This window comes from Lepidothrix coronata, unplaced genomic scaffold (genome assembly GCF_001604755.1).
Source record: "Lepidothrix coronata isolate B3197 unplaced genomic scaffold, Lepidothrix_coronata-1.0 Scaffold7, whole genome shotgun sequence".
In the NCBI taxonomy this organism is placed as follows: Eukaryota; Metazoa; Chordata; class Aves; order Passeriformes; family Pipridae; genus Lepidothrix; species Lepidothrix coronata.
In genome coordinates, this window is record NW_016690187.1 from 5,780,388 (window position 1) to 5,795,530 (window position 15,143).

Sequence of the window (15,143 nt, forward strand, 5' to 3'; positions counted from 1 at the left end):
TGAAGAAAAGGGACTCTAGGAGCACAGTGCAGCTAGACTTGTGAGGTTAAGGTAATTAATGGAAAAGAATCACAGTCTGGATTTTCAGCCTTAAAATGTTAGGATAATCTGGTTTGTGTTAAGAGGAGGTAAGTCACTGGAGTACAAGCCAGAAATCCTTCTCTCAAAGGAATTATTCCTATGATTAAATTGTATGTTGTCAGATTTGGGGGGCTCACATCAAGTATAATCAAATATGTATCTGCGTGTCAAGCTATTCTGCCTCTGAATGAAATTAATTAATTCCTCCTACTACAAAAATAATTTCAATCCATGTCAGACAACTAGATAGTATAAATGAAGTTGTGAAAGTTTAGTAAATTTTAATGTCATTTCTGTAATCATATTTGTGGTAGAGGTGCCAAGATCTCTGTTTCAATAGATCAGAATCTAGCAGAATACCTGTGACTGAGTAAGCAACTCCAACTCTATTAACACAAAATAGATCTTATTTTGATGAATCCTCTTTGAGAGTTATTGTTGTCATTTCGTGAGATCATTTTGGTAAGGTTTATTTCTTTGTTCTGTAAGAATATCTTACTCTGCTGTTTCATGTTCATTTAATGATCCTCCCATTTGAACTTTAGTAAAGGTTTTCCAGAGAAGAGTCTGAGGTTAACTATTCTGGATTAAAATTTAAACTAAATACAGCTGATGTGACCTCACAATAATAATCACAGTGAATGAAAAGCCCAATCAAGTATTTAAATACTAGTGCATTTTGAAAACAAGAGTAAAAAACAGGTATTTTGTGGCAAAGCATACTTAAAATTACTCTCTGGATTAACTTCACATTAAATCCAATTCACCATAATACAAATGCCTTGCTTTAATACCTGATCTAGAATCTACAGGAGGAAAATTATTATGTTGCTTTTTACTTACATTTTTTCTTCATTTAAAATACATTAACATGTAGAACATTAGCAGGTTTTTAAGATCTATTCTGATATATGCAGAGTTAGAATCACATTTGTCAGGCAGCAAAATTCAAAGATAATAAAAACTGAAGATTAATTATACAAACTACTTATACTGCTTTGTTCTCCGAACAGTTAAGCCATGGATCGTATCTTTTTATTTTGGGTGCACATATGCCTGCTTTTTTGTTACTGTTAGCTGTTCCTGCATATCTCACTTTAATTGAATGTTACTGAGCCTTGAGGAAGTTTCTTCATAAAAATATGAAGTATTAGTGTAGTTACTGTATTAAATGTCAGTGTCTCTACTCTGTCTTGTTCACATTTCATTCATGTTCCTCAGCTTTTTATTTTAGAGGAGATGTTTTACCTAACTTTCTTGCATGCTCTCACTTAATCAATCAGGCATTTCATCACAGGTTTTCTAAAAAGGAAGGAAATCCAAATTTTAACAACTTTTGCATTTGCCTTATACGTTAAAAAGATAGATTTAGATTTCTTCATTGCTTGGTCTTATTCCCCAACATCATGGGGAGTGTACCTTTTTTACTTCAATGTGTATATATTTTTTTAATAGATGAAATTACTTTTAATAACTTCAGCACTACCAAGTTTTTAATAAGCTGGACCAAAGTTTTCAGCTATGTTTTCAATTACCTTTCATTTGAGTGTTTTGCAATTGTTTTTCTTTTCTGTATTTTTTTTAGGTGTATCCTCTCAATGGCAAGAAATGTGGGGGTTTTTCCCTCTTTCTTTGTGTTACTTCACAAAATGGAAATCTCTGGATAATGTTGATGCTGAGATCTCTCAAATGGTTTTCTGAATTATGTCCATGAATCTTTAAATAAATTCAAAAATCGTATAGAGTCCACAAGTGCTTACAATTGAACTTTTAGTCATCAATAATCATGAAATATGGCATTAAGAAAACCTCAAAACCCACAGAAATAATGAGCTGGGATATATATAAAATGGCTTAGAAGGCTCACTTCCTAGTATGGTCAAATGGAGTGTTATTGAACACTGCAGAGCAGATAGCCAGCCAGGGGCCTTACGCTGCCGTTCAAGCCATATAAGCACAGAGACAGTCTTCAGCAGTTACTGTCATTTGCTGAACTAGGAGAGGGTGTTGGCTGCCCAAAAAGGTGATATCCATCTGATTCATTGTCATTTGCACATTATCTTTCCAGAGCGAAATTGCGCTCCGACATGACTATTCTCAATCTGTTACGGCAATAAAATCTTAGAGACCTTTTATGCCAATGATCACAATCAAAGAGGCTGTAAACACTCTCATTAACTCTGAGCTCTTATTTTTGAGGTTTGCTTGATTAAGGCATACATGCAAAACCACATTCTCCAGAACTAAACTATTAATTAGCATTGCACTTAGTCTCCCTTTCTCCATTATCCATTCAAGAATATCCTGCATTGCATATTCAAGACATCATGTTGATATCTGCAGGTGAAAGCAATATATTGGTAGGAGACTACTGAACAAGACACTTTCTCATTTGCATTAATTTTAGGAAATTTAACTGCTGTATACTTTGCTATATAATTTCTCTGTGGTCTTTATTCAGGTAAACACTCCCTTGTGATCACTGCTGGGACTGTTCACTACTGTAATAAAGCTGGCTTGTTTTCTGTGGGCGAACTGCCGGCTTCCTTCTCTGAGGAATGTTACTTCAGATTTAAGTGAATAACTTGATTTCAAACCTGAGAATTCCAATTAAAAATATGCTGCAGTAAAGGATATGAAAAGCAAGGGAAAACAAAACAATGTATTGTTTGAGAATACGACAAGCAAATCATAGTATGTAGTTACACTTGCTAACAAACTGGTTTACTGCCTATTTTGGTTTTTTATACACACAGAATTCTTCCTCAGTAAGTGTGTCAACAAACATTATCTTGTAACATTGAATCAAGAACTTACTAGTTTTCTATTTTGAAATGAAAATGTAGCCAGGTTCTTGAAAGGAATGTCAAGGCTTTGCAGAGAAACTGAAGACTAGTGATTCATTCAGTAGACGTATGAAAAACGAAGCAAAATTTGGCAGTTATGTTAGTCATGACCATAAGAGAGCTGAACTTTTCAGGCTGGATTTCACATCCCTGCAGAAGTACATTTAGGGATGTTGTACTGTCATCACTTTGAAGAAGTCAGATTTTAATTTCTGAGTCCTAGAAAGGGACAGACATCAAGGACAGGATTTTATGCTATTGAAGCTGGGTTTGAAGTTTTCTTATAAACAAATGCTTTCTAGAAGCCCAGTAATTTCCCAGCTAAAATCACTTTCTTGTATTGTATGTATAACAAACAGAACATTTTGAAGCGTTTTCACAAGTAATTAAATATAACCCAATGAATTTAGTTATGTGATTAATTTTGAGATCAGTGTGGGCCTTTTTTAGAAAGTAATGGGGCAGCATATCACTTAGCAACTAAGAAAGATGTCCGTTGTGTTGGACAGAAATTCTGAGAACTATTTTAAGTTGGTTTTTTTTTCCCCAAAAGTATATGAGAGGTGCTTTATAAGGCACAATCCATGTACTTTGCCTTAGGATAGGATGCTGGATCTGATGCTCTAGTTAGCAGCACTACTTGTACAATGATGTTGGTCCTTAGTACTGAGTGATAATTAATTAAAGAACATTCTTTCTACAAGAAAGTTTTCAGCCTTGTAGGAGAAACTCTTATGTTTAGGGTGAGTTATGGCAAAGAAAACTGCAGCAACTAAGAAATGGCCTCTAATTCAGTTTATCTTCCCAGGCCTAAAAATCCTGAACCCTCTATTATTGACATGCCAGGCACTTTGCAGGCTGAGGAAAATGGCAGGTACATACCAGCATTGACTGGTATCATAAAAAATGATTTTTTATTTGGTTTGCTACAATTCCTGTCACAAGTGTTTCCAGAACACCAATATGCATATACACCATATATGCTAGATGATGGAATTAACATAATATTGTTCAAGAATTACTTTTTTGGAAATATTCTTCCCGATGAGCTTTGGGGGCTTTTTTTCTGTTTACTTCTACTAATCCTGAAGTATTCAAAGATGGACCTATTCAAGGACAGAGAATTTCAGTTTCTTATCTCACCTTAACTCAAATTTAATTTTGATTGTAGACAAATCCTAAGTCAAGGTCTCATGTGTCAATAAGAATAGCCATGTTACATTTCATCCTATTTATGACCATTCTTAAAGAATATAAGGAAAAAGTTCACCTGCTTTATTCTTTCTTCTTTAAAACATTTCTACAGTTCTCAAGTGTGTTTAAGCTACTCTAATGTTCTACTTCTTATTACCAAGACCTACTTTGAAGTACTTTATTTGGCAATTCTTCAGCGGAACATTTATTTTTAACAATTCCAAATGTCAGAAGTTAGTTTCACACATAGAGTGCTGAATTCTAGCATCTCCTAATTTTTATTTTTTTTTTTACATTTTAATTGCAGTATTGCGGTTTTAAATAAAAACCCTATTCATAGTTTTACAATGTCATATACATTACATGTACTATATCCTTTCTTCAGAACCACTCAGATGGTAATGATTTTACAGCAAAATTGTACTGTAATTGCTACAGCTGTTGTGCTAAAGCATTTATGTCTTGCTCTGTCTTTTGAATCAAAACTTCTTTTAGTGAAAATAGATTTGTCGAAGATGTTAATTATTCAGTAAAAGTACATCTGAATTAAGGTGGTGGTGTTTTTTCTACAACATTTTAGGCAGACTAACATAACAAATTATTTTAATGTTTTATGCAATAGTCTATAGTAGTTCATAATGCAAATATTTGGGTTTTTTACATTTCACGGTTTTATCCCAAAAATACAAACCTGTACTTTGTTCCTCAGAACCCAGGATACACATTAGAAACAAAATTTAAGGTAAATTTTCTCTGTCATCCCATCTAGAAGGTGTGATTATATATAAAAAGTAAAATTTTAATGCTCTAGTACTTCAAGAATTTTAATTATAAGTAGAAAAAGTAGGACTTCTGAATCAAATGATGAGTTACAGCTTGGATCCAAGGACAGTTATCTTGGTTGTTATGTTGACCTGTTAGTCCAGCTGAACCAACTACCCTGATTCATCGGATGGCCCCTAATCTAATTGCATGTAGAGAGTCCAGCTGAACTAATGTAAAGTATCTTGAAGGTAAATGAGATTGTTTTGACTGTACAGATTGAAGACATATTGTTACCCATGCACATGTACTATCAGATATGAGGCCAGGAGGGCAATAACTTCTTGAAAAAAGAAAAAAATCATTTGTAAATAAGCACAGAGGATCCAGATTACTTACCAGGATACAGATTCTACAGCTTGATGCATCAAAAAAATCTGTAACTATTAATTAAACTAATTTAACAGTTACCAGAAATGTTAAGGCTTGGCCACATTAATATATGTTGAACTGTGGTGTGCAGCAAAGAAATTCTGTCTTGGATCTAATTTTATCTTGGGAAAACAAAAATGTTAATTATATACAGATTATATACTATTTACTGTAGTTTGATTCCACAGAGAAATCATGGAGCAAACTGGTGTTATTTTAATATTCCTCGTTTTTTTGCTCATGTGTGACTTTTTCAAATAGAGGAAAGGACACTCATGTTGCCATAGTTGATTCTTTGATCACTGGGCAATGATATTATTTTTAGTGTTGAACACTTACCAATCTTCTGTCCTTATCAACTGCAGAAATTGAACCAAAGAGGCTTTCAAAAGCAATGACAGCAACATGTGTTCTTAGTATTAGTAGAGAAAATATTTTCAGTACAAAGTTATCAGTTCTGGTTAATGCAGTTTTAAATCAAAGAACATCCGTTGACTTTTTTATAATAGCTTGTTCTTAAAGTTTCTAAAAGGACTTTGTACCTCTTCACATGTTGTTTTCAAAGGATGAGTATCAACATTTGTCAACCCACATTTTCTAGTCCCAAGGAGTGAAGGGACTATTCTGCCTTTTAGGAGCTTCTTTGATCACAGTGCTCAAAGCTGCTGTTTGCAGGAAAAATAAAGCTTTTTAAGGAACTATGGGAAATAAGGGCTTATGTGCCTTTTCTGTGTGCTTATCACATTAGCTCCAACAAGTTAAACATACTGAAGGCCTACCATCTTCTTCAAGCATGATTTTTGCTGCATGATTTACAGGTTTGCATTTTATTTCCCAGCTTGTTGTTGATAATGGATTCAGCTAGCTTATGATGAAGACTTAGACATTTTGGCAAATTCAAGATGAAATAGCTTTAGTTAGAACTCTGAATAATGTATATAGAAGTCATGGGAACCTATCAGATTAAATGCCAATTAAATATTCAGCGAAAGCCATTAGAATAATAATTTGCAATTTATAAATCAGCCCTATAGATTTTTATTATTTGTCTCTACTTTCATGGATTGATTGTGAAATGGGAATGTCAGATAATGGACATTGAGGCAATAGAAACAGTCATAGAATTTAGGATAAGAAAAGACTAGTTGATTACTCGTTAGATCTAACAGAAAACAGATAAAACATCTGAATGTATGTACATAGTAAGTAATTTGAAGGTTGAAGATTTTCATTAAGCTTTGACCTGGAAAGAAGTTGAACGGGGACCCAAATTTGTATTGATGGTGGTTCTTTAGTAGAAGTGAGGGAGAAGTTTGAAAGATGCTCAAAGCTTGCCTGAGATGGGTTTCATTCTGTAGCTTGGGTGTGAAGAAAGGGAGGTGAGAGAAATTCACATGTGAGAATTCATGATGATGACATATATTAAATCTAATAGTGAAAGTTACTTTCAGGGAAGGATGAGTAACTTGGGGAGGCAAGAGGAACAGCAGGGAAGGGCAGCAGCAGCAGGATCCCAGGTGAGCTTCCTTCTCTGGAGTGTCTCTCTAGAGCAGCAGGTGGAGATGATGGAGGATGGTGTAAAGGTACAGGCCTGCAAATAGAAGACCTTTAGTATTAATGAGGTTAAGGCTTCTCATGCATTTGCAATTTATTTTATTAGGTTTGTTGAGAATTATGCAAAAATTCAAAAATGCTCTGGAGAGCTTGAATGGATTTATGGTTTCACATGGAAACTGTGTAAAACTCCATGGCATTTTGTGATTCCAGCTAGATGCTAAAGAAAACTTATGAATTTTTACTAAATGTTTTATACACACTTGAACCTGTTACTAAATGAGACACAAAGGATAATATTTATACAGTATTAGATTGGTAAATAATAAATTTATAGGATGAGTAAGGTAAAATGAATTGACGCCTATTAGAGAATGCCTCCCTGAAGGAAAACCACTCCATCTTGCATAAAAATGATCAATATTTCAACAACCAAGGCAATTCTATCACCATGAAAATGCAGAGTTTTATCATTAAGAAAATGTAATTTCCAGTGTTGTTATATAGCTGCACAACTTGTATTTTAATTCTTCAATATGAGATTGAAGTTTTGGTATATCAAAATGTTGGCTGAATTACCAGCACATTCAATATTTATTTTCTAATGACTGAATCATAATTGCAGATCAGCCTGTACCACTCATAGGCTTAAAATAATCATGAAATACATGTGATTCATGAAGCCCTCAGCAGCCATAAGGCTTCCTGTGCATATGCTCAGACACAGCAATGACTGAGAAGTAATTTTATAAAACACATTTCTAGCACTGAAAATGTGATATATCTTGCACTTCTCAGTATCAGAATTTATTGAGAGCACCTCTAATTAGAAGAAATATTAGGTAACTGCATTTTTTATGATTTCAGAGAAGTAAAACACACATCAAGATCTGAGTCAAGAGCTGTCAGTTCTAACCCTTACTCCCCACTGATATGCTGGCCTTGTCTTGCCTGGCAAAATGTCCCTAAATGAGCTTGTTTTTCCCTACCATAATGTAAAAAACCTTGGAGTAAAGGTTAGCCATTTTGAAGCCATGACAGTTGGCCACTTCATAACTGCAGGTAGGAGCAGGGAAACAGGAGTGGCAACCCAATGAGAACAGTCCTGAATCTTTACTACCATATTATGTATGTTTTTCAAGTATCTCTCATCCATTTGTGTGATCAAGTCTAGTGTTTTATAGCCATGTATTACAAATATTACAACTGTATTTGGAATTTTTCATAGTCAGTATTTTCTTCCATCTTGCAGAAAACACAAGAATAATAAAAGATTTTTTGTAAATCTGTATATTTAATTTTTTACTTGAAAAAGTGAGAACATGGACTTTGTGCATGGTTGATTTCTCTTACTATATTTTTTTATTCCTTATTTACATTGTTTTAAAGTATTTGTTGGAGGGAATGGTGTGTTTAGGTAAAGATTTATTTTATATATGCATGTTTTTAATAGAAAAGTGTAAAATACAAATGATACCAATTCACATAAAAAAATAAATGGATTTTGGGCAATTCATGTAAGGAATTTTAGAATTCAAGTGAATAGTGGTATGTTTAATTTGCTTGGACTTTTCCAAGATTAGGATTTGCTGTTCCCATTTTGAATTTCTCCATATTCAAATCACAGAATATTCTAAGTTGTAAGAGACCCACAGGCATCACTGAGTTCAACTCTTAAGGGAATGGCCCATAGAGGGATGGAACCCACAACCTTGACGTTATCAGCACCAGGCTCTAACCAACTGAGCTAATACTTTCCTAAATCTCAAGTATCTAGGTATGCAAAACAATTGGTGAAATTGTCCTTTTTTTTGAGTGTTTGTGTTTAAATGAGGACGTAACGTCTGCCTTTGAAAGCTGAGGAACTGCTGGGTGAGCAATGCTTTCTACAGGTGAAAATTATTCAACTGATTATTAAAAGAATCACTACTGGTAGCAAAACTGGTTTCTGGTTTTAATTCTAAATACTTTTAGAGAAAAATTCTCCTCTTCCCCAAAGTTTTGAAAAACTAGTGGTGTTTAAATTAATTAATCCTATTTCAGAATATGGTTACTCTCCTCTTTAATTTTAATTTCACATTACATATCATCCCATTTTTACCTTGTAATGTTCATTTAGAGGGCCAAATAACTTTTATAATAACATTTACAATTATCCACTTTATTTTATTATTCAATATTAAATAGTCCAAACAGAACATGAAACACTTGTTTAAAGAAAGTAATTTTTTTTTTCCTGCTCTTAAACGTTTTCACACATTGTCGTGATTGTCACAACTAGGCTTTTCTCAACTAGTTCATGGGAACATAATGATTAATGATTTACAACTTGGAGTTGATTTAACCAACACAGATAATTTTTTTAACTGGCATCGTGATTGCTGAATAGTAATGTTAATAACTATTTCTCTCTAATTAGCATTAGCATGTGTTTATTACTTTCAAAGAGTTACCTGTGTGTTCATTGCCCATCTTCAACAGTGACTTTCACTAATTTCAAAATATAGTAGGAAGCAGGGTTAGTTTACAATTTACTTTTTACAGTTTATTTCACTTCCCCTTTAATAGGATCTGTGACAAAAGCCAGCTTTGTTTTTGTACAAAGTTTCCAAAACAGTCTTAAGTGAAGTCCAGATGTGCAAGTTAGAAAGCTGTATCTTTGCAGTGCTTGGTGGTGGGGAGACTGACGTGGCAAATAAAGACAGTTTTGGGAAAACAGATAAATGGTCTTTTTCTCAGGTTCAGAACTTCAGGCTGAATTTTCCTCTGCTTGTTCTTGAAGGCTCATAAGCTGAACCTTTGACTCTCATTTATAGCAGTGATCACTGGTAATTTATTTTCCCTTGGAAACAGAGGCAGCAACCTTTAAATTTAATCTGAAATTGAAATTGTCCAACTAGTCTGCCTCTCTACTTTAAGATCTCTCTTCTTAAGTAATTCTCTACCCTGCACCTTTCTTTGTTGTCATTTTAGCCTGTGTTTAAGACAATTATTTAGTATTTCCAAACATTTGTCTCATTGAACTTTGCTTGATTCCATAGAAAAAACCAGTTTTTCATGAAGACATTGAAAAAAGTGATTTTTGATGTCTGATTCCTTAACTATGTGGGGTTTTTTTTTTGATAGTTACAGAAACTGTCATAGGAAGTTTTCTCAAATAACATAAAATCACCAAATCTATCCTCGGTAAATTTAGTACAATCCCAGAAAGTTACATTAGATTTAGAAAAACTTTAATTCAAGCTTGGGAGAATTGCAATGAGGAAATTGGGAACAACTGAGTTGTGATTTTGATATTGTTAATCAAGAACATACTACTTCATCTCCCAGCAAAAACCTTGTTACCTCTGATTTTCCTGTGTTGCTGGGTGGGCCTCAAAACCTATTGCCCACAGTTGGACATTGGCATCAGCTGCACAGAGGTGAGGGCCAGGGAAACACAGGTCCTGGTAACCTCACAGATGGCACTGTTAAAGAGAGGCAGGAGCCTGTAAAAGCATGGACACCACAGCACTGTAAGTGGTGGTTACCCAAGATGACAGAAAATGGTTCTCCACCCACTGCTTTTATTAATTGCAGATGTCTCTTTCTCCCTTGAAAATTGGGGCTGCTAGTTGTAAGATGCAATTTTCAGGTATCCCGAGAGAAATAATGTTCCTTTTTACTATGCAAATTTCTTTTTTCAATGTTATATCACATTAATTCTGCATACAATTTTCTTTGTACCTTGAAGCAGTTCAAATAGTCCATTTTTCTCTTTCATAAAATACCCCCTCCAGTTTTTTCTTGTTGCTATTATTTCTTAGTTATTTTTTCTTTTTGTCTATTATTTCTTAGTAGCACAGTTCACAGGCAGGGTAATACAATTAGTTCCAATTTTAAGTAGCATTTCTAATAGTACCTCTAATGTTTATTTTCAATTTATCACACTTAAAGAAAACAAACAGATGAACAAAGTCCTGCCCAATACAACTGGAGCAATAATTCTTTTTTGTTACTTTTCCTTGTCCTTTTTACAAGTTTCTCTGTCCTGTGGAATACTGGGGTATGAGTATTTTAACACTTGTTGCTTTGTCTTATAAATTGACACATTTATTCTTTGCTAAAGTATTTGTTTCATTACTGAAATTTCAGCTCCTAAACTCTGTGGCTATTTCACTTTAATGTGTAAGATCTTGGGTATATTCAGACCATTCATATACTGTTATAATCTGCTTAATTTTGCTGTGTTGGAAGTCCATTTTTGTAACTTCTGAAGTAGACCTCATTATTATCAATTGACAAGTGTCTGATCAGCAACACTCTGGAGGGATTTTATTGCTGTGTCCAGCTTCTCAGTGGGAAATTGTACTGTAGATAGAGACAGTTTTTTCTTGGAAGTACACAGAAAAGTTTGGTGGCACAAGTTGCCGTAAAGGACATTCCAGTCAGATATCAGGAAAATATCTGATGTGGCTGGTTCACCACTGAAACTGGTTGTCCAAAGTGTATCTTCAGAATCACTTTAACTTTGCTTGAGCAGCTTTTCCAGATCACTCAGTCTGTGACTGTGCTCTGCACTTCTCCTAGAATTTGAGCTATACCTACAGGGCACATTACATCTGTTAGCTGTCACCTATGCAGTGAGCTACTGCAACGTCAGAGCAGCTGAAAGGCTCCCCCAGGGACTGCTTTCCTCCTGCAAGCACAAAAGTAATATCAAATACTTGCCATCTGGTCACTGCTCTGAGAAAGTGTGGAATGACTGGAAATCATAGAATTTGAAGCTGTTTTGAACCAATATTGTTGTGCCAGAGCCTGGCCTCCTGCTGTGAAGTGTTACAATTTTTTTTTTTTTATATTTTTGTATATTTGATAACACATTTTCAAATATGCTTTGGAAAGTTTGATTCAGAGACGTGCTCAGTCAAACATGGAGGGAACAGTGCAAGTGGCAGAAACACCCTATGGCTATTTGCAAGTAGTGGCAATGATGCTGCCAGACTCACGCGAGCATTTTGGCACTGGTGCTCAGGAGGGGCTGCATGTGTCTTTGTGTGCATGACTGAGGAGCAGACATCCCAGAACAGTAACAGTGTGTGTGTTGGGTACTGAGAGGTGAGTGTTTATGAATAAGCTTCTTCAGTCTATAGGTACTTCTGAAGTGGAAGAAGTTATGTGCTGGAACTGTCTCCCATGCATGTGGTTATTTGTGTGTAGGAGATGCGTTCCCAGAGTATTTCGTGCACCCACTTCCTTTCTCTGATAAAATGTTTTAACACTACATTTTCCATTCTGTGCACTGTGTAAAATACTGTAAAATAAGGTTGCTAAGAGCCTTGTTTGTTTCATTTTCTATGCTAATTTGAATTAAGGCTTTAGAGAACTGAAGAGGCTCATCTTGAAACTCCATTTGCTAAAATTATCCTTACAGGCTTGAACATAATTGTACTTAGCCAACGAAATATGAAGAAAAACATGAAAGTGGTTTTATGACAGAACAGTACTTTCCAAATTTATATTTGTTTTGAATATCACTGCATTTTTGTAAATTATACATTTTAATTAAGTCCAATCAAATATTGGACTCAATAAAAATAATATATGGTGTTTATATATACATATATATAAACAGGTAGCATATCACAAATTTTCTATATGCTCATTCATAAATCATGACTGTGATCTTTTCTGAAAGTAGTTAGCTTAATGCTGACTCAATTTCAATAAACTTTTTAACTAAATGCTTGTTTCACAATTTTTTTTAATGCACATAAAAAAGGTTATTTAATGAAAGTTATGTTAAAATTAACGATGAATTCTTAATTACAGAAATCTTTATCGTACATGATACAAAACTGTAGATTGTTTCTACTGAGAGATGCAGAACTGAAAGAAGGAAAATACCCATTAAGTCACAGCTCTGTACAGTTACTGATAAGGTTTTCATTTCACTCCAGTGCTTTGACCACTGTATGGTTAAATTGAGAAGTGTCAAAAGTGTCTTCTTGTCAACAGAGAATTTAGGAAAGATCTGATATTCAAGGAGTTTATCTGTTTATCTATTTTATCTGTTTATCTGTTTATCTGTTTATCTATTGCTACGGAGTCATGAGTTGATACATTACAAAATCCCTTTTGGGCGTATCCATGTTTGTACTGTAAAACAAAGTTCTCAAAACTAAAAGTAACAGCACCCTCGGGAAAATCTGAATTTTTCAGGTGACATAGGCACTGCCTAATGATGAGTATTTTGTAAACACAGAAACAACAGACTTCCACATTATCTCACACTAATAGGAATACAAATTCTGCAGCAAAAACATACTGGATGCCTAAAAAAAGTTAAAGATATCTAAATGAAGCAAAATAAGTATACAGTGAATATGAAAAAAATATAATTAACCACCTAAGCACAGAAAAATTATAGTAAGACAATATGCAAACTTTTATTTTTTATTTAAAACAAAATTAGAGACTCAGGCATAGTAGTAATGTCAGAAATGAATAGGAAAGTGCTCTGATGGTGGTTAATGAGTCCCCTCTGACTTTCTGGAATGTATATGCCTTTTCTTAATAGATCTTACAAATTTAGCAAGTTATAAAAACATACAACCAGTCATTGTTGTGTCCATTCTAAAACTAGAAAAACTAAACTAGCCTTAAGACAAGAGATGGAGTGATGGTCTCTTGCCTCTGCATTGGCTGTTGTGCTGGTTCCAATATTTCAAATAGAAAATGAAGTCAATCAAGTTTGATAAAAGTATCACAGTGATTTTCTTCTTTTCCCCCACAGATTAAGATGCTTGGTAAAGCAGCTGGAGAAGGGTGACATTAATGTGGTGGATTTAAAAAAGAATATTGAATATGCAGCATCTGTTCTGGAAGCCGTTTATATTGATGAAACCAGGTAAGTGAAAGGGAAAAACCAAAAAGGAAAAGATGTTGTGAACTGCATTTTAGAAATTTGGTTTTTGCATGCAATTGTAACTGACATGAGCTGAAGTTCTGTGCACATCAGAAGAAGCTTATGTGGCTCTTAGATCTTTTAGTCCCAAGGTTAAAGCAAGTAAGTTTCAAAGGTCAGATGTAATTGTTGCCTGGGGAGAAATGCTCAAAGAAATGAGTCAGAATACTATAATCTGGTCAGTAAATACATACATTCTTGAAAAGCTGTGATTTATTTTATATTGTTTCATGCTTTGTTTATGATCATTTTTACTGCCAGTATGAATGGTAATCATCTATACCATGGGTTGACCTCAATTAAATTAGAAATCCTAAGTATTTGACTTGAAAGAATTTTAAGATATGTACTATATTGAAGTTAAATAGCTAACTTACAGCATTTCTTTCTGCATGCTGATCTCTTTAAGTTTTTTTTCTAAGCAGAAAGGTCTTGTAAAGATGTCTGCCAAAACTGCAATACTGTTGGAGTGTGCAGTGTATGTCTCAGTTCTATACTGCATTTAAGACTTATTTCATGGACCTAAAACTGTCTCTCTGTGTTGTGTTCCCAGCCCCCCCTCCCCTTGCAAATCTACATAGTTGATATCATGCTCGAAGTGCTGCTTCAACGTTTTTCTGATTCTTGTGATTTACACACTAAAACTTGCTAGTCCAGAGTTTGGAGCGTTTGCTGTTGGGACACTAGAAAGCCTACCCAGTTGAAAACAGAAGAATGAAAACAATAGCAAATGAAGCTGGTGCTAGTGATCCGTTTTCAGAGATCATATGACAGACTAGATTGGCAGGATCACTGATACTGGTGTGCTGCTCTTGGAGTGCATGCATATCCAATTCTGTAAAAAGCTGACTAAACAGGGTAAGGTAACATGGAAAACTTTTCTGATCATCCTCCCAGCTGCATGTTTAGGGGACACTTTCAACTTGATCCCAAGTTAAGTACACAACTTGAAAAGCAATAGGTACCTCAGTGACTTCCAAAGGCCTCACATGTGTTATGTAGATGAACTAAATGAATTTAAGGTAAATATTTTAAAATATTGGTAATTAATATGCCACTATCGATATACTCATGTCAGTTTTGCTGGTTAAGTTAAGTTAATCCAGCTTCTTTTATATAAAATCAAGGGTTAATTTGTGAATTTACATTAGTTTGCAGTCATATTTGTAGTTCAATTGGTACAGGTCCTTAGGGTGCCAGATTTTTTATCTATCTATCTATCTATCTATCTATCGATCTATCTATCTATCTATCTATCTATCTATCTATCTATCTATCTATCTAAATATATTACATATATTGAAATTATCAACAAACTTCTATTTTGG

At 34.4% G+C, this 15,143-nt stretch overlaps 1 protein-coding gene across 10 annotated transcripts in view; it reads left to right on the forward strand.

Annotated features, from left to right (window-relative positions):
- PDE1A (phosphodiesterase 1A) overlaps window positions 1-15,143 on the forward strand; it is a 206,501-nt gene that overhangs the window by 135,712 nt on the left and 55,646 nt on the right. For all 10 annotated transcript variants that reach the window (XR_001878058.1, XM_017835008.1, XM_017835017.1 and 7 more), the window contains one exon: window positions 13,645-13,758. Coding sequence is in view for 9 of the 10 variants with exons in the window: in XM_017835008.1 (XP_017690497.1) it covers window positions 13,645-13,758 (114 nt within the window). In the remaining variant the exon portion in view is untranslated. The remainder of the gene's footprint in view (window positions 1-13,644; window positions 13,759-15,143) is intronic.